At 41.7% G+C, this 21228-nt stretch overlaps 1 protein-coding gene across 10 annotated transcripts in view; it reads left to right on the forward strand.

Annotated features, from left to right (window-relative positions):
• adgrl3.1 (adhesion G protein-coupled receptor L3.1) overlaps positions 1-21228 on the forward strand; it is a 153809-nt gene that overhangs the window by 92504 nt on the left and 40077 nt on the right. For 8 of the 10 annotated variants that reach the window (XM_019862336.1, XM_019862333.1, XM_019862334.1 and 5 more), the window contains 5 exons: positions 5945-6352; positions 6742-6845; positions 8347-8532; positions 10488-10526; positions 18976-19159. In XM_019862336.1, coding sequence (XP_019717895.1) covers positions 5945-6352; positions 6742-6845; positions 8347-8532; positions 10488-10526; positions 18976-19159 — 921 coding nt within the window. The remainder of the gene's footprint in view (positions 1-5944; positions 6353-6741; positions 6846-8346; positions 8533-10487; positions 10527-18975; positions 19160-21228) is intronic. The other 2 variants (XM_019862335.1, XM_019862343.1) reach the window with 1 other exon arrangement.

Here is a 21228-nt window from a genome sequence, read left to right on the forward strand (position 1 = left end):
CCCCTGGCCCCCCTTCCCAAAGGCCCCCCCCCCCCTTTTTTTTTAACCTACTTCCTGTCTTTCTGCCTGTCTTTTCCTGACCATGTGGGAATCCCACCGGGCTTGTTTATCTTCTCTCTTGCTCTTTCTTCCACCCCTTCAACGGTTTGGTGTTGACGATTTACAGGTCCTTTGTTTATCGAGTGAGAAGTCAACAATCGGACTCCAGGCTAGCGGAGTGCATGCGGGCAGATATATGCAGTCTTATAGGTGTATGGCCAAACTTCACGTCTCAAAGATACTACACACACACACCAACATCATGTCTGTCTACTTGTTGGAGGATGGCATGTTATTGTTTTTGTTTTTTTGGTTTGTTTTTTTCCAGGATGACTTTTAGCCCTTTGGTGAGGTGACAAGTCTACCATCGCGAACTGACCTGAACCACTTGTTTTGTTTTTGTTTTTTATTGTTTTTTTTGGTTTGTTTTTTTTTCCAGGATAACTTTTAGCCCTTTGGTGAGGTGTCAAGTCTACCATCGCGAACTGACCTGAACCACTTGTTCAAAATGCGTCTAACTTGTTTTCCTGTTGCTGCTGACATTATTGGCTCTCGGGACCAGACTTGGAGCCTTTGTGTGTAGTTTGCATGCTTGTTTTCTCCCACAACTAAAAAAAACCCAGTAAGGTTGATGATTTTCTTGTCAGTTTCAATGATCAAGGCCCAGAGTTGCTGTCCAGTGCTATCAAGGATAGTTTACATGTAGAGAACAAATGTAGTATTGCACCTAAAACTTAAGTTCTGATGTTGAACGTGTGGATAATGTATGGTGATTTATTATCATGATATCTTGCTGTTGTATTGGCTTCGAAACAAAGTTTGGTATTGTCATTCTGGAGCAAATAGCCCGAGGCAATAGATGAACATCGCTTCCGAGCTTTCAACTTTCCTTGAAAGTGTTTGCTGCAGCTTAATAGTCGATAAAAACAATCTCATCAAAAATAATTAGCGGACCATTTGAAGATTCTGATCCTTTCACATCATTTTACTCAGCTGTCAGAGTCTCTTAAGTTTAATTAATTTCATTCTTGCCGGGCATGTGAAGAACTATTAATCTATGTGATATGAAGAAATCTCGTGGTATTACTTTTTTTTTTTTTTGCTGAATGATTAAACTCTAACAGTGATTCTTGTAACACAAGTTCTAAAACTACTAAGATCTATTGCGAAACCACTCTAGGACTTTGCAAAACTAAACGCACAAACACTGCTTTGTACCGAGTTTGTAACGTTGTTAACACCCCACTCACTCCTTTACCCTCAACTTAAAAACGATCAACACACTCCTTGCAAAACTATACGCATTTATGCTGAATATTTACACTATTCCACCACACTGTCGCAGGAGAAAACTGTTTTAGACACTGTAATTAGTTCATTTTGTAAGCTGGACGTGGACAACAATGGAGGGAGCAGGAAGAGTGAGAAGAATGAAAATTAGAGGAGGGCCAAGGAAGAAGACGTGGACTGAAAAAGCAAGAGGGGGACGAGGAGGATGCGGGCAAGAAGGTGAAGGAGGAAGGAGAAGGAGAGATAGAATTACTGATGACATCAGAGCTACAATAGTGGACCATGTAATCAACCATGGAATGACCCAGAGGGGTGACACCATGTAGACTGATTCCCCCCCCCCCCTCTTTCTCTATCGCTCCATGACATGACTGTCTACACTGGGGGTGTTTTGATATGGAACAAAAAAAAAAAACGGTTTTGTTTTTGTATTGATGTTTACATTAGATAGAGTTGGATAAAAATACTTGAAGCCTCAAAAATTGATCATTTTGCCGCCGTTCATCCTTGCACGCATTTGAACACCGAATAAGCATCTCCTTTATCTCCTTATTGTATTTATTTATTTATTTGATGTTATGATTCTGTTTTCCATTTCACGATTCTTATAGTGCTAACCTGGGTTTTCGAGTATCGTGTTTCTTGCCGTCTCATGTGGAAATGTGTGTTAGTCTGACAATAACAATTCCTTGAATCAAGTTTTATTCGGAATAAAACTTGAAATAACAAATACAACATAAATGAGTAACAAAGTAAAATAAGAATATACTGACATAATAGCAATTAAATAAATAAGTAAATAACAAGAAATAAATAATAAATACCAGCTCTTCCTGCTATGTGTGCATTGGCCTTCAAGGGGCAGTCTGGTTCTGCGCATGCATGAAATACAAACTCAGATTCAGATAACGGGGATAGAACTTGCGATTGGGCTCGAATAATATAAACTCTTTTCATGTGCCTTTGAGTATAACCTATCTGGATGTCTTCATACACAGTTTCTGTGTGGATATTTGTTACTTGAAGGAAAAACACTTCTGAATGGCTATGGCTAATTACCGTTAGCATGCCAATGGGATTTTACATTGACTTTAGCATCAGCAATGGCGATGTTTTTAAAACAAAGCATGTCTTGTATTTAAATACGCAATGTGTGTAATTCTTTTGTCATGTGTTTTGTTTTACCGTGCAAGTGTCATTAAACAGCTTAAAGCATGCTCAGGGAGTGGCAGAATCACACATGTATCACATGCTTGCTGCACAGGCAACACGGTGAAAGGATAAAATCAGAATCACAATGAAATTTAGATTAATTGTCCAGCCTGAGAGGCAGCTATTGTGACGGATAAAACGTCATGCTGATATTTTCAACGTAATGTGTAACACACAGCAAAGCAAGCTAACAGCTTGGATAGCATTATTGACAAAGCAAAGTGCCTACAGAGGACATTTTTCATTTTAGGTGTCCTCATGACATGTAGTTAAGGCATAAGTGCATGACATGGCGGTCCCAACAACTACAAACATGCCCCTTTTCTTTATAAAACCTTCATGCTGCTGTTATGTCGTATTCCAGTACTTCCCTGCAATTTCTTTAAAAGTAGCTTGAGTGACAGTGATGATTAATTCATGGCATGATTTGCCCCAAAAAAAGATGTGGAAAAGGGACAAATGGGATCAAATAAGAGTGTATTTTTTGCAAATAGAAATCAGAATAGGGAGAATAAAAGTGTGAACGCCAAAGTTGCGAGTGAGCAATCAAGTCAGAAAATGTCAGGTGGAAAATGTCAAGAGAGCAGCAGAGGAAAAGAAAAGACAGAGATGCTGTGGCCCCTCGCCTATGATGCTCGCAGGCTTTTATGTTGCCTCAACTCTCGCTGCCAGCCGTGTTTTCAGCCTTGTACTCAAATGACAGCAGACATCAACCTCAGACACACACACACACACACGCACACACACACACACACACACACACACACACACACACACACACACACCCACACACACCACACAACACCCAACACACACACACACACACACTTTTTTTGTCAAGAGCACACACACACACACACACACTTTTTTTGTCAAGAGCACACACACACACACACACACACACACACACACGCAGACACACACACACACACACACAGACTGACTGACAGCTCGTCCCTAGGCCACTGCTGACACACATGATTGATGGCAATGTTCCGTGGAGAATGCATAAGGCAGGGCCAGCAATAATTCAGTAAAAGGGAGCAGCTCTGTTTAGGTTGAGAAACACTCCATTAAGTTATGGAGAGAGTGAACGTACAGAATGTACAGTGGGATGTTTCACGGCTGTCAGTCAAGGAGGCGGGCGAGGAAAAAGCACAGAAGCAAGGTGGTTTTCATTAAAGTCCACGGGAAGGGTCAACTTTTGGTCACAATGAATAATATAGACACCCACTCATTGCACCCACAAAGATATTTTTCTCATTCCACTGACTCTTTTATTCACACCCAAAGGACTGTGCAGATATCGTTAAATCAATGGTAACAAGCATCGCCGTGAAAAGAAGGTGACGCCATGACCTCACACAGATTTCTTTCGAAAAAAGCTCATTTAGCCGACTCTCATTACAACAGTAAACATGACAAGCAATCTCATACCGAGGCACCAGGGGAGAGATGGAGAAGGGTGTGTGTACTTTTTGTCTAGTCGGTTTTGTTGTTGTTTTGTGGTCCAATCAAAGGATGGGTATTTGACTCCCGTCCAACTCCCATAAGTCATTTTTGTAGTTTATCAAGAGTTGTTTTTTTTGGAGGGTGGGGGGTAAAAAAGAAATCCCCATCCTCTGTAAACTAGTTGCATTTCAGAAAAGAGCGCCTCTGCTGGTTGCAGCCAAGTAGCGCACTCTCTTTTGCTTCTCGATAGATTTTTCAGTTTGTAACAAAAAAATTTAAGTGCACCAATGTGCAATTCAAACAAATATCAAATCCCTTTTTAAACTTTAAACATTTTTTGGACCGCCTAATTGAACTATGTGAAAAATAAAATGTAAAATCAATTAATAAATACACATTGATCAGGAACATTAATTTAACTCATGAGTACAATATTTAAAATACTTTAACATACAAAACAAAAATGAATGAAACAATTTATGCCGATTTTTTTTTTAAATCAAAAATAAGGAAGTCCGAATCGGTTACTAAAATGTGCATGTTTTGCAGTGCAGAGCCATTCAAAGTGGGGTGATCGATTGGACTCACCATTGTAGTTCTCTCCATCTCCCATCACATTAGTTGTAAAAAGGACTCCTGGCACCCTGTCTGGCTTGCACATGTATCATAATGTCCTTTTTATCAAAGTGAAATGTGAATTCACTTGGACTGAATGTTGACTGATAAACGCGAATTTTATCACTGCTCTCCATTGTAAATCCTTCATCTGCCACCGCTACTATCCTTGCATCATGGCTGCATAAACAAGTACACGCAGTGATGAGTCGTGGGACATCCCGAACTCTGCACTCTATGCATAAACGCTGACAATGAGAGCGCCACTGTCTGTGTAGTAGTAGTCGTGCAATTATACTTACCGTACCTAGTACGGAAACAAAACAAAACAAAACATGTCAGACATGCCACCCCACCGTAGGATCTCATTTCACCCTCTCCCCAAATAGTGGGCACACTATTTGGCAAGAACTGCTTTAAAATGTAGAAGGACTTTTTGCATCATTCAAATTTCAAAATTCTAATGTGGTTCATCCGACCAGAAACAAATTCCTTTGGTGTTTTACATACTTGACCAATAAGGATGATTCTGATTATGAAATAAAAAATTACAGCTACCCTCCCAAGATCTCACTAAAGGATTTTGTTTCAAAGCCTTTTTAATGAAAGATGTAAGGTGAGGCTTTGCCTTGACCTCTATGAAGGCGATGTGTAAATATTTCCCTTTATCTAACACTCTGTAATGCAATATTGATCAGCACAATGCAGAGCTGCAGCTGCAAGTTCAGAGATAGAATGAGACTATAGTATGTGCACTTTCGGAGACGCTTCGCATCAAACACTCTTTCCATTCTTTTCAGTCCTTCCATTTCTGAGCTCAGTGTGAATAATGAAGATCTTTTTATATAAAATGCAGAGGTCGTGGGTTCAATCCCAGCTCCGGCCTTCCTGTGTGGAATTTGCATGGTCTCCCCGTGCTTGCGTGGGTTTTCTGCGGGTCCTCCGGTTTCCTCCCACATTCCAAATACATGCATGGTAGGCCGATTGAACACTCTAAATTGTCCCTAGGTGTGAGTGTGAGCGCAGATGGTTGTTTGTCTCTGTGTGCCCTGCGATTGCACCCCACCCCCGTCCCCCCGCGACCCTTGTGAGGATAAAGCGGATCGGAAATGGTTATATATTAAATAAAGGACCAAAAAAAAACAAAAAAAAAAAAACAGTTGTGGATCAAGGACATTTTGTCCATCCATAATTTTGTTACTCCTTTCATTTTTGTGACTTAGACATTGAGCAAAAGTGTTCCATTCATTAGATGATTGAAATAGGTTGTGGATTTTATGATAGCCCGGTTAACTTTGTTAATTTGTTCTGAACTTTTGCCTTTCTTCTTACATAGACTTCCGCCCGCCCATGATCCCTCCTAACAGAGGAGGAGGGAGTGCAGTCGGAGGGGGCTCCTCATCCTCAACCAGTCGTTCTACCACCACTCGCGCTCCCCCCTACTTCACCACCCCGCGTCCTGTCCTCACGACTTCACCGGGACAGCGTTACCGAACCACCACAACTGTCCGCCAGCCTGTCATGAATCCGGCCGGCGGTTCGTCATCCGACACCAATCAAATCCCAGACACCAACCGTAAAGCCGCGGAACGCTACCCGCCCGTGCAGGTCCCCCCGGCTGCACCACAGCCCCCGGCTTTGCCTCCCCAGGACTTCTGTAGTCCTCGAGTTACGGCTGATATTTCCTGGCCCCGTACCCAGCAAGGTCAACTTGCCAAGCAACCATGCCCAGTTGGGACACTCGGTAAGGAACATCGGTGGATGATGTCACTGTGTGAAATTTTTATGTTCAAAGTGTCTGCTCCCGATGAAGACTAATGAGGATATTTACGCCCTTTTGGGAGAAGGTTCAAATGATCAAGATGTAACAGTGTAACTCGTCTTGGAGGTCAAGACTAAATGTTTTGACAGGTGTTGAACATATAAGTGAAGTGTTTAATCATGTAGGTTATACTCTACGTCTATTCATCACAGCACGCATGTAGTGTACCTCGATGGGGTACATTGTTCATGTTAATTTGCTTACATGACAAAGACCTCCCTCGTGTTTCCCTGTGGGTACCGCATGAGGCGTTCAAGTCTTACAGTGAATGTCAGAGCTGTCTCACCTTATTAGTTTTGCTGCTCTTGCAGGTGTGGCGACATACATGTGCATGGCCCATTTGGGCTACTGGGATCCTAAAGGCCCTGACCTCAGCAACTGCACGTCTCCTTGGGTCAACCACATCATGCAGAAAGTAAGTGTGTATTTTTATTTTTTTATTTCTTTATATATTTTGCCCGCCCTTGTTCGGATTTGTCGTATGATAGTTTCCCAGAGTGTCATTTCCAAAGCATGGATCTACAATGACCACGGGAAGTGATTGATCCCGCGTGTATCCATTTCCATTTGTCAACCTAACAACTAGAAACAGAAGAGATTGTAGATCGCTGTTGGGGAGGACAGCTAAATCCAGGTTTTGCAGAAAGGACACCATTCGTGTTGATGTTTTGCTCTCCGAGATGCCAATATTGTGTGAATACTGTGAGATGAAAAATGCTAGCGGCTAAACACGATGAGAAAATGTTGTTCGGAAAGGTAAGCTATTACTTTGCACCGTCCAAACACTGCTTCTCCGATCATTGACTTTGTCGGTAAACTATGAACATTAAACATTAGCCGGTTGCAGCAATGATGCATCCAATCAAGATGCCGTGATTATATGCTAATTTTGTTCACAGCCACTCGGTTGTATTTGCATGTAGACTAGACATTGTTGTGACAATGTCGCAAGCAGCTTTCTGTTGGCAAGTAGAAGGAGAGAGCTCTCCAGAGCAACCTCGAAAAGCGGTCCTCATAACTTGGATGATAATTAGAATGTGAAATATGTATTTTAAGTTATACCAAACTATGGGGTTGAAGAATTGGCTGTCAAGAGCGATGCCGGCATTTGACGCAATACCTCATTTTACTATTAACAGTGGCTATAGACTAGTTACGATCAACAACTTATTTTGATACTTGGCCATAAAGAATGTTAATTGAGATGTTTGACCGACATTATGCAATGTAACTTATTTATTTCATCCAATGTCGAATTATAAATACTGTTAGGTTCTGTTGGTAAAACACAATTTGTATAGGGCCTTTGGGTCTTGAATAATCAAGTGATGGCAGTTCCCAGAAACTTTTTTATTTTGCGTTTGTGAAAGCAAAGGTGGATAACAGTTGGATCACTCGTGCCATGTTGATGCTTGCAGGCAGAAGCTTGTCAGTGAATATTTATCTTACCATTTACAATAAACCCAACGTTTGTGGTTAAAATGGAGAGCATCATACCGGCACATGGACGTCACTCGTGTTTGGCCTGAGACGTGACAGATTCCAAGACCGCTTACAGAGTAAGACATCTGAAGCAGACAGAAAAAAAATGGCATTAAATGTTAATAACTACATATATCTAAACATCTTTTGCCTATCGGGTTCCCTTGTATGTAATTGTTTATCATGACTGAAATGCAAATACTGTCCACTATAGACTGTATGCCATGAATAATGCAGAATTGTTGTAATTACATCTATTCTACGAAACCCTCTTTCACTTTTCCACTCCTGCATGTCCCTATCTTCCACTTTGCTCTCAACTTTCCCTGCAACTTTTTCTCCTTGCTCCATCTCCCATTATGTCGTCCGCAACTACATCCATCATTGCCTATCACCCCCTCCCTCCCCCCTTATATTCCTGTGTTTGCATCCAGCTCCGATCGGGCGAGACGGCAGCCATCGTGGCCAGGGAGCTGGCAGAGCAGACCAAAGGGCTCCTGCGTCCTGGCGACGTGCCTTCCACGGTGCGGGCTATGGCCCAGCTGGTGGAGCTGCTCGACGTGCAGCTCAGGAACCTCACCCCCGGGGGCAAGGACAGCGCTGCCCGCAGCCTCACAAAGGTACTGCATTGTCGGGGGATGTGTGGAAACATGAAATAAAATAGCATTCCAAACTAAACATTTGAAAGAAACACATGATCCTAAATTTTACAATATTTTCAGATGCCAGCCTCTGGTATTATTTTTCCTTGAAATTAGTCCAAACTGCACTTTCAACCCAAATCAGGACCTCTATTTAAAAGCCACCGTTACAATTACAATTACCGTATTTTCGGAGTATAAGGCGCATCTTCAATGAATGGCCTATTTTAAAACTGTTTTCATATATCGGGTGCACCACATTATAAAGTGCATCGAATAGAAGCTGCAATAGTGGCTGCGATTGCGTTATGCATCCACTAGCTGGACCTATGCTAAAGGGAATACAATACAATACAGCTTAATTTATATAGCACTTTCACAACAGGATGCAGCTGTAACAAAGCCCTTTCCAGAATATTTAAAATTCTATGTACAAGAAATCTGAATATTGATTTATATAAAACGTGCACTGTTGAAGAAATTGAATGCTTTTAGGTGCTCCTTATAGTGCGAAAAATATGTTAGCGCTTGTGTCTGTTACTCAATAATTTTAAAATGGAGTTGATTTTTTATTTTTTTTGCAGCTGCATTAAGAAGCATACTATAGACCAGAAAAAAAAATTGCAGTCACTGTGAAATTGCATCGGTGGAAACTCAATCCTGAGTATGCAGAGGATCTGTTTTATCGGCGGTGAACAAGGAAGAATTTAGTTCTGTAGTTTGTTCATGTAGGCATTCATTAAAGTGAGCCAAGTCATTGGGGACTCGCTGACTGGCTGCCTTGGCTGCCTAATTGACTGGCTGACTCATTTAATGGGAGACTGTTCCTTGATTGTCTTTGCTGAGGTCAACAGTGATAGGCCGACTTTGGGAGCGAGACTGACAGCTGCTGCCAACTCTTATATACTCACTATTTCTTTTTCTTTTTTTTTCTTTCTTTTTTTTTTTTTTAAACGACTTTCTGAGTCATTGGACCTGCACCTATTTACACTCTCCCAATTTGCCTTTCTGTCTCACTGCAACCTGTGCCCTTTCTCTTCACTGATTTGAAATGAACACGTCAAAGCTTTTGCCCAAGTGGAATCCATTAATATGTGCTTTACTGTTGATCAAATGGCTAGTGAGAGGTAGAATTTACAGAGAAGTATTGCTCACTGTAAGAGGAAAAGCGGTGCTCCTGAACTCATTAATGACCCAAATACATAATTAAATCACCGCACGTTAAAATGATGACCATTCTTGTTTGAGTGGATTACAATAAAAAGCCATAAAAGCCTCAACGGGAGATGCAGAAAATGAATGGAAGAATCTGCGCTTGTGAAAAAAATTGAAAGCGTCGTACATCACCAAAGGAAAATGCCCATTCACTGCTGATGACTTTTTGATATCATTAAAGCATTCCGGATTTAAATATCATTAAGAACGTTCTAGTCAGTGTTTGCTTCAGCATATCGAAACATTGAATTTGCATGGCCAACTTATGGCTTTAAATACACAGATCAAAGTGTCTTGACCAAAATCTTGTGCGTCTTCATGAACCACGTTGCTGTAAAAAGTTCTGAAACCAAAATATGACTGACAGTTTCAATCGGAAAGAGACGCTATATTTTTTTACATGCCTTGTCTCGAAGATTGAGGTCACACACAGTGACAGTTGGCAAACAAATAAGAATAAGAGAAATGAGGGTATTTGGGAGATACATTGAAAACAAAGGTGAGTAAGAAGAATAAAGATCTATTTCCAGTCCCCAGAGTCTATTTGAGTGATGTTAATGACATAGTTTGTGCAAGTGTGTGTGCGTGTGTGTGTGTGTGTGTGTGTGTGTGTGTGTGTGTGTGTGTGTGTGTGTGTGTGTTTGTGCTCACCCTAGGCCAGGTGCGTGTGTGAGATGGAGGTGTTACATCACTAACAGTTGAATTGTTTGAATTTACAGCTTCAGAAGAGAGAGAGGTCCTGCAGGTTTTTCACACAGGTATTTCCGCTTCCCGGTATCCGTTGATTGCTTTGCCACACCCTGCTTTTTGTGTGTGTGCGCGTGCGTATGTGTGTTTTTCACTTTCACGTCCGCATGTAATTTATCAAGAAAGCCTGCGTGTGATATCACACATTTGCGATGCGCTATGTTGATACGTAGTAGGCTGCAGCGGCTATTTTAGAATTGGAATTGAAACCCTTTGAGGAGGAGGGTCATTTAACTCTATCCTCCACCGTAATTATAACAAATCCTCAGCATCAATCACCTGAATCCGCAGGTGTTGGCCGACCATATTTTCATCTCCTCAAAGGGTTTGCTTCTTTTGTTTTCATTTCCATTTTCTTTCTATCATTTGCAATAAGCAGTACAGATAAGAGACCATGATCAATATCAATAGTAGCTCATCTATTTTGCAAGACCGTGTGCTGGGTTGTAAGCGGCCTGCCCTGGAAGCAAAATGACTCGCTATCCATCTCCATTCATTGAAATGTCTCCGCTGCCACTGCTGCATCAGAGAAAGTGAAGTGGAATGATGGATAGTTTGTTGCACACCGGTTCTTGATCATGGTCTTGTTCCTTTAAAATCATATCCAACGTGTGTCTTGTTGGCTCAGTGTTCATGGCTTCTTTGTCCTCTTCGCTCTGTGGATCGTGGTTCATGTTGCAACCTTGAACGCACAATGTCACATCTCTGAAACTTGTTTTTTATTTGCGTTAGTAAACACTGCTCTGAACTAAAATGGCTTTTAGTCAAGTGCAGACCTTAACCAGAGATGGAAAAAATAACATTGCGATACGAAATCAGCCATCTTCATCTTTTTATGAATTGAGTAAACTTTTTTTTGTGTGTGTTTGTGGTTCCAGGTCAAAGATAAAAATTTAGGGCAGTGTAAAATAATGTAAATCTAGGAAGAAAGAGGCTCATTTTGGAAAATTCCAATTTTTATTGAAGTATTTTATGGAATTAATTCAGTTTAAATTTTGTCACATGGATTGCATTGAGTCTGTGATCTTCTTTGTTGCTCCTCTCCTCAAGATCATGTTGCACTTGCACTTGATTTTGAATTTGCAGCCGACATCAGCGAAAATGGTCTCACTGAATTTGTGGACCTGATCACTGAAAGCGATTCCACCCGTGGAGAGATGGGAAATTTTCCCCAAAAAAGAACCTGTTCTTTTGGCTCGGCTCCCTGAAACAATTTCCGAGCAAATAAGGTGTAGCACGCATGGCTCTATTGTTGTCTAAACGGTGCAGTATTAACTTTTGCCTTTGAACTCTTCATATGCTTTCATATTTTCTATTAAATGCTATATGTGGGTCACCGCAGCTCTAGTCACAACTGACGCAGCTGTCAATTTCAGGTATGATCTAAGCGCTGCCATATGCGTAACGTCAATCACCGCTTGTCGCTCATTTTAGGGCTGGGCAATTAATCGAAATATAAATCGTGATTTTGATTTTGGCTTCTCTTGAGCTTTAGAACTTTTTAAGTGACGTTTAAGGAATAATATTCAGAACAGTGTGGTGCGCTTACAAGTTCCCGACATTGTGTAAGCAACCTGAGTACAGTCTGTTGCTTGCGTAGCAAGCGTGTAGCATATATGATTCTGCCATCTGTGAACATGCTATAAGAGGTTCAATGACACGCAGTTGGAGTAACTGCAAACAATCATTCAAAATAATTACACACATTGTATACTTAAATTCAAAACATGCTTCGTTTTTTTTTTAAAACTTAGCTTATGCTCACATTAAAGTCATGTAAAGTCCCGCTGACATGCTAACAGGAGGTTATCATTATTTGAATTTTCACACACAAATGTTGTATAAACACACACTGACATGTCACTGAACAATAATCCAACACACAAATTCTTTGTTAGCCCTTAGTTTCGTTTGAAATTTTTCACAGAAGTTAATGTAGGAGACCGTCATTCTCCTCCGTTTTTGTGATTGGTACGTCTCAATCTTGGCTGAGCGGGGTTTTCTTTTCCTGAAGCCGTTGTTGTTGTTGTGACTCTCGTCTTGACTGATTTCAGCAAAACAGTTTGAACATATTCTGAAGTGGTACACCGACCACTCCAATGGGAAGCGAAGCGAGACAAGTACATCCAGGCTACGCTGGTACCGTGCCGATGAAAGAGCCAATCGATAACCACCAAGAAAGTAGAGTGGAAATTGGCGAATTAACTTGTGTGTAATCCTCTTCACAAAACAAAGAAACCAGAACGGCACTTTAGAATTTGAACTTCATTGGAAGAGGTAATAACACAAAGACAAGGCACTGCAGCACCTACCTCGTCTGTGTGCCGGAGACAGCCTGCAGCGTCTCATTTTTGCTCTCTTTGCTCTCACGCACGCATTCATACACACCCTTGATGGGCTAGCTCTTTTTCTCCTGATGCAGGCTGTTTTTCCCAACCTCCCCCCCTTTTGCAAAAACTATCCACGTCAGCACCAGTCAGCAATGTCACATCATAGTCCACGGCTTGTAACTATATGTATGCTGACACACACGCGACACGCACGTCACCAATGTATAAATACAAACTCCCCGATGATCTCACACTGTCACATCACAGCGGCGTGCCGTTTTTTGATGCATTCCCTTCGATGTTTTACGTCGCCCGTACATCGGCTCTGCACCTTCAGACATCTCCTTCCGGTTTCAGAACATTATATCACACACGCCTTCCGCGTTGATGGGGGGTTGGGGGTGGTGGAAGTGATCGATTATATAATTAGCCCCTGTAATGCAAAACAAAATTATAGCAGCAGTCCCCTACTCTGCCAGATAGAAATGTGCGTGATTAGGGATGTGGTGTGTTGCTGCCCTCTCCTCGTTAATTATCTGCAGCACTAATTGTCAAGTGAGGAGAGCGTGCAGGAGGTTTGGGTTCTTAATAGAGATGAAAAATAATTGAATTCTCTTCCCTCTCTTTCTCTCTCTCTCTCTCTCTCTCTCTCGCTCTCTCTCTCTCTCTCTCTCTCTCGCTCTCTCTCTCTCTCTCTCTCTCTCGCTCTCTCTCTCTCTCTCTCTCTCTCGCTCTCTCTCTCTCTCTCTCTCTCTCGCTCTCTCTCTCTCTCTCTCTCTCTCGCTCTCTCTCTCTCTCTCTCTCTCTCGCTCTCTCTCTCTCTCTCTCTCTCTCGCTCTCTCTCTCTCTCTCTCTCTCTCGCTCTCTCTCTCTCTCTCTCTCTCTCGCTCTCTCTCTCTCTCTCTCTCTCTCTCTCTCTCTCTCTCTCACACACACACACACACACACACACGCACACACACATACAGTCCGTTTGGGGGAACAGGGGACTCGTTTCATGTACACTAAATTGGCAATTTATTCATGATGAAGTTGGTTATTTGAAGAGGCTTTGATACTGCAGGCTGGTTGATGGAGGGAGGTAGCGTGTGCAAGGTACACTGAGTGAGCGAGTGAGAGAGTGAGAAAGAGTGATGGAGAGCATGCGTGATAGAAATTAAACAGAAATACAACGGGCATTTTACTACTCTTCTTTGAAGGCCCACGGGAAAAATTTGCAATCAAAAGATTGATTGTTGATTATTTTTTGAGGGCGCACAACTTGATGGAGGTGTGTGAGAGTAAGAAGCAACAGTAATTACAAATTCCCAAGGAGGTATCTATGACTCGAACATGACATGAAGACGCACAGCAGCGCTGTTTTGAAATCCGTTCTCCGAGCAACAGGAAGCCGGATCAGCGGCCTTAGCAAAAGGTTCCCTTCCCTGTTCCTTGTCAGGACTCGAGCAGCGGCATTCTGGATATATTGCAGCTGTCTCATAGTTCATTTAGAAAGCTGAGTGAGCAGGCCGTCAAACGCGTGGATTAGGTCAGTTGCAGCTTTTTATTTTATTTTTTTTCGGGGGGGGGGGGGCAATGTTTTTGCCATCGCAAAAGCCGATGGTGATATGGATTTGAATTAGTTGAGGCTGAGTCAACATCACCTCTGCTGGTTGCAGCCAAGATGTGATGAATCAACAATCAATTCCATGCGATTGTCAGAATTTTCAAGGATTAGCTCATGCACCAATCAGTTCGCGTGTCGCTCCCTGCCTGCAGAAACAGAAATGGATTCGATCAGACAAAAAAGCAAAACGGGCAGTATGGAGACAGCGTTGTTCAATGACAATGTCAAATATGCCCTCTATTTATGGATGGCGGGTCAGAATATGACACGCTGTGAATGTAAAGCCCGATTTAGCTCTAAACTCGTTCTGTCAGGAAGGACAGAAGAGAAGTCCAACAACAAATGACAGAAAAGCCTGCTTCTCGGATGAAAACATTCTCAAAATCATGCACTTTCTTTAAGCGCAGTCAAGCGAGAAAGAAAAGGATTTTTTTTTTCTCGACTTTTACATCCGAATGCTGTCAGTTTAGGAGTGTGCCTTGCCGTGCGCCAGCGTACACACTGGCCGTCCATGCACGAGCGCCCATGCGTGTGCGCGCGTGGCCCTCGCGTAGCTGCGAGAAGTAGAACAGGCCGCCTCTCGTCTGTCTTGCCGCTCTTGTTTACGCTGGATTACCCCAACGCTTCAAAGGATTTCACTTCTGCCCCATTTACTGGTGTGTGTGTGTGTGTGTGTGTGTGTGTGTGTGTGTGTGTGTGTGTGTGTGTGCGTGTGTACATGCACATCTTTGTTATGTGCATACACAAGTGCACAAATGAACACCCTGATCTGATTCTGCAGAGTGAATAACCCCTAAAAAATGGCCATAATTTTAGATGTTGAGACGTCAGATTTGTGTAGATGTCACCAAAGGCATCTGTGCTTTAAGGCGCACAGACACACACACACACACACACACACACACACACACACACACACACACACACACACACACACACACACACACACACATATATATCAACTTTTATGATGTGGAGCTGTTTGGACCTCAAGGAAATCACAAACCTTTTTCTTTTTTTTTCCTCAGATACTGGTTCTCCTCTGCAGATGTAATCTCGGCACCGGAGAATTACATTTCAATGAAAAAAAAAATTATATGGAATAGAAAATGCAAGATAATCAAAAGTTCAATGAAAAGCTTTGAGAAGTTTAATGAGAGTTAGATGGGAGGGTGGGTGTCAGTTGGTGGTTATCCGAAACACATCAAAGTACAGCATGAGGGAATGGAAAACAGAGCCTGCACTGAGAATAGTCTCAGCAAGTGGAGCAGAATGATGCACTGCAAGGCCTCTCGTCTCAAAGCCCCCCACGCGTGCGCTCGTACACACACACACACACACACACACACACACACACACACACACACACACACACACACACACAAGGGTCCACACACACGTACACAACCACATCTCATCCATTTGTAAACTTGCATATTAAACAAAAGGGCACCCACACTCTGTTCCTCAGCTCATGTCATTTTTGTTTGCTATCAGATGTAATTCCCAATATGTAAAAGAAAGCAAAAAAAAACCACTGTAACTTATTCTTATCTAAATACTGCGTGCTATGCATCATTTCACAACAGCCAGAAAATTGTGCACAAGCCCAATGCGCCCCAATCAGCCGAGTGGATGAAGAAACCATTGTTGCTACACACAATGCAAACGTGTTCCCGGTAAAACTGTGACCTTTGTTCTGCGTAGAAGAAATTCTCTGTGGTGGATGAAGAACTTTGATGAAGATCATTTGTAATAATCAGGATGAATCCCCCTTGTACAATTTTGTGGGAAATTCTGCTGACTTCAGGTCAAGGCATTTCAATCATTTTGACAAACAGCAAGCTAGATTTTCGGCTTGCAACTCATAATGATTGTTTTTTTTAACCGTTCAATCATCAAATCACTGTATTTAAAATTATTTGTTTTAATGGAAACATTTTAACGGTATTCAAGGAGCAGTAATAGGAATTGAATATTATAACACAATCCAAGAAATAATGGAAAAATGTATCGTTATCTTCACAGTGATATTACGTTGCCGAAGTGCCCTGTCACACCTCTTGAAATGTTTTGTCTGCGTTGTGTTGTACAGTACAGTTGCTTTGTCCTTGTGTTGCCATATATGTCACATACAGTAGATGTGATATATTGAAAGAAATGATTGGAAAGGTTGAATCAAAGGCATGGATATGAGATATGAGTCAGCATGGTTTGTTGCAAATAGATTTTTGACCTTGGGCATTCATTATGAAGCTCAGGGTCAGTCACCTGCAATAGATGAGCAATTATCAACCCACTTTATGTCCGCCCTGTTCAAGAACAAACACAATAAATGGCATTCTTTTTGTTTTGTTTTGTTTAGTTTTTTTGTGGTGGGTGACAAGATTGACAAGATAAATATTAATTAAATTCCATATTTCATTGTCATGTGTAAAGCCGCCTACCAGAGGCTTTGTTGAAGCTTGATGTTGACTAAACAGGAAAAAAAAAACAAAAATCTATTGTTTTTGCGTGCGTACGCATTTGTGGGCTTCATATTATGTCCAACTTCTACTTGTTTGCCGAATCACTGGCTTAATTAGTTTGGTTTACAAGCAGCCATCCCTCAACTCATGCAACATGCATCACAGCTAATTAGCTGCTAGCTGGAGCGGAGCATCACACTATAATTTTAGCATCCCAGATTTCAAATGTGATTATACCGAGGATTATTTGCCATCATGAATAAACAGAAAAAAAAAAAAAACGTTTGGATTGAATTTAGCGATCATCTTAACATGTATCGGAGTTGTGACTTTCATCTCCACCAAATTGGTTCTATCAAGAACAACGAGCTAAATGCATACGGAATATAAATTCCATTTAATTTAGTGGGTATGGTGGTGGTGGGGGGGTTGCTTTTTAACTTAAGTTTCCTTTTTTTGAATCAGTAAAGCATCTGCAGAACATTGGTGCACATGAAAATGAACATATGGCGCCAATCCAAATCAGATTGTTGCAAGCATTCACTCAACTTAGTACCATTTATTTTTGTGTCCACTGCGGTCCCCTTTCAGATCACCAATAAACTGACATAATTCACTCCGCTCCCCCAACTCGGCCATTCCTCACCAGAGAGCCCTTATGCTTGTATAAGACCACCTGCTCTCCTCCCTGCTTCCTTCTCGAAAGGCGGCGAAAGAGTGAGACGCAAGTGAGCAATGGCAGGACGTTTGCAGAGAGGTTGCTTTACACGTTGAGAGTGAGAAATACAGGAAAAATTGAGAGGCAGATGGGAGGGTGCGATGTATGCCTATGATAGCACCTGTATTCGCTCTTCTACTTTTCCCAGAGGGCGCCTGTCACCGTGGAAGCACTGGACTGTTTTATCGCTCTCCCATGACTCCTTTCGTGTCTCTTCCCCCTCCGCCGCCCGCCCCTTTCTTTTCTCAATTTCTCTCGCTCTCCCAGAGTCTTTTAAAATGTGTCTGAAACTGAAGAGATGTGAATTCTTAAAAGATTGAAGGAATGTGGGCTGGAGACAAAACAAGTATTGTTTCAGAAAGGTTATTTCTTCTCCTTTCTTTCCATTTCCTCGACGAATGCTTTTGAAGCCGCTATGAATCTCTGAATATGACCCAGTAGACAATCGCATACAGCATTTCTTCTCTGAACCGTCCAGCAGAGCGCCAATTCAAAAATAGCAGTGTTTGTTTCGGAACATAAAAGATACCCCTGCATGAAGCCACAATCAGCTCATTAGCCGGGTTTGATTTTCTGAACAAATAGATAAAGGATGCTTAGTGGGGCTTTCACACTAGTAAACCCTCTTAATAGGACTGCAGTTGAGCGTTTACGAAACTTTGGGTGTCAGGTCCAAAATGGACCTAAACCGACTCTGGTCTGGTTCCTTTGTGCAGAAAAAGATCTGATTGAATTGAAGAAATCAAGTTGGAGCCTGAAGGGCACAGTGGTGAGGTCGCAACAAGTGGCAGATGAACATATGGCAGGATAGCAGGCCTTATAGCAGCCGGGTGAAGGCTTTGCTTGAGATGCTTTTTTTTTTTTTTTTTTTTTCAACTGTGATTGGCCAGCGACCATTTCGGGGTTGATCCCGCCACAGCCCCAAAACAGCTGAGATAGGCTCCAGCACGCCCATGACCCTCTGAGGATTTCGGAAAATGGATGGATATGTGAAAGGCAACAGTACCCCAGGGGGGAAAAAAAAAAAAAAAAACACAAAAAAAACAGTTATAAACCCAGCAAGTGATTGGATCCCATTTTTGAAAATGTGCTTTTTTAAATGTTGCTTTTCTTTTGCAATGTTTGCATGGGAATGCCGCATTTGCGTCCTTTACATTTTTGTCAACATAATTTATCAACATGATAAATGAGAAGCCGCTACGTTCCCATTGTCTTGTGTTATTGACTACTCTTGTCACGGAACACTAATGTTACATGCACTCTTAATGGATTGGCAGTAACTGGTCAAGTTGGAATCATTTATTAAGCGTTTCCTTCGATGTTTGTGCCGCCCCTCAGGCCATGGTGGAGACGGTGAATAATTTGCTGCAGCCGCGAGCCCAGACAGCGTGGAGAGAGCTGTCCACCAACGAGCAGCTGCACTCGGCCACGCTGCTCCTCGACACGGTGGAGACCGGCGCTTTTATGTTAGCTGACAACCTCCTCAAGACCGACACTGTGCAGGAGACAACCGACAACATCCGTGAGTCGCTTATTCTTTTTTTTTTTTTTTTCTGTGCACAAAAGCTTTCGAATGCAGACTGTCAAAAAGGAAAGTCATTTAGCAGTGGACAAAAGATCTAGATATTAAATTCATACGCCGGTACACAATGGATGAATTGGATTTATTTTTTTGTCCTCTGTTTTTCAGGTGTGGTTTGCTCCAAATTAGTCAAAAATTTTTGACTTACACTTTTTAAGGTGGACAAAAGATCTAGATATTAAATTCATACGGCGGTACACAATGGATGAATTGGATTTTTTTTTTGTCCTCTGTTTTTCAGGTGTGGTTTGCTACAAATTAGTCAAAAATTTTTGACTTACACTTTTTAAAAGTATTCATTAGAAGTTGGCTCCATATTGTTACTTATTTTTAGATGAGCTATACCGTATTTTCCGCACTATAAGGCACTTCGGAGTATAAGTCGCACCTTCACTGAATGGCCTATTATAAAACTGTTTTCATATATAGGGCGCACCACATTATAAGGTGCATAGAATAGAAGTTACAATCGTGTCTGCAATTGCGTTATGCAGATAGAACTCCGCTAAAGGGAATACAATACAATACAAAACAGCTTTATTTGTAAAGAGCTTTCATAACCACTGCGGCTGTAACAAAGCACTTTACACAACATTTAAAATACTACATCCATAAATCAGAATATTGATCCATATAAAAGGGGCATCGGATTATAAGGTGCACTGATGGCTTTTGAGAAAATTGAATGCTTTTAGGTCCGCCTTATAGTGCGGAAAATACGGTACCTTGCTAAGATGCTTTCAAGTACTTAGTTATCCATCCAGCAACCCACCCAGTGACACCTCAACATCTCCATCAACAAACTGACACCCATATATTGAGCTATTGTATAATCTAGCGAGTCTTTCAACATCCATCTCACCACTTTGATCATCCACACGTTAACGAGCATACGTCCATTCATAAGCTAACTAAACACCAATACAGCCATGTATTCACTCTCTTCACCCCACCCTTCATCCATCCATCTATCAATTCACCACTCAATCAATAATCCACCGATGCATCACTCAATGCAAAACGCAACAACAAATAAACACACGAGCAAATCAAAAACCATTCACTGCCACAAACCGTTGATGCATTCACTGTATTGATGACATGTAACACAGTCCGTGTCCCATATTTTGAAATGAATACTTTTGAGCGTTTCCATTTTACACAACTAACCAAATAAAATGACATTATTGGAGAGTTGCAATGGCCAACTGTCCTCGTCATTTCCTCAGCGAATGGCCTCTGTGGTGCGCTTACAAATAAACATACCGTCATGCTGTTACAGCGCACAATAACCTGTTAGCATTAAAAAATAATAATAAATAGCTCGGGCATAAACATTTCTCAAATCTCGGTAAGTACTTTCTCTCCAAAATTTGATTTAGTGGACGCAGCCCATTCGGGTTTGGCATCATGTGACAAGTAGTATTTGTATTCCACTGTATCATTTAGCTGCTCTGAATTTAATAAAAAATAAAGAAAAAAAATAGAAAAAAACACAACTCTGGCAAATGTGAGGTGTTTAATGGTGTTAATTTTAGCACTTGGAACGTGTCGACATTATTAGAGCACAAATTGAAAAAATAGAAAGTTGCTTAACTATACTTGTCGCTTTGATACCTACACCCTAGGCTCCGGAATCAAAGTAAATCTTTAATAAAGATATTTAATTGCTTTTCACGGTGATTATCACATTGGCCTAAGATAATTCTTGACAGCATGTGCAAAGGGAGAGCGGCTTCTAGAATTTGCTGGATGCATGCACATGCCTTACACCGAGCAGGCGTGTCACTGTCAAAAACAAGGCGGGAGGAAGAGCTTCACTGAGAAGCTTTGACTCCTCTGAGACCTGCGCTGAGTGAACACAACACAGAGGAGAAAAATGACCTTGAGGCTTCCAAAGCAAGGAATGAATTTGTCAAAAGACACCTGTTTTTTTCATACACAACACACACACACACACACACACACACACACACACACACACACACACACACACACGCACACACATA

The sequence above is a fragment of the Hippocampus comes genome, unplaced genomic scaffold (assembly GCF_001891065.2).
Source record: "Hippocampus comes isolate QL1 unplaced genomic scaffold, H_comes_QL1_v1.1 scaffold7, whole genome shotgun sequence".
NCBI classification, from domain to species: domain Eukaryota; kingdom Metazoa; phylum Chordata; class Actinopteri; order Syngnathiformes; family Syngnathidae; genus Hippocampus; species Hippocampus comes.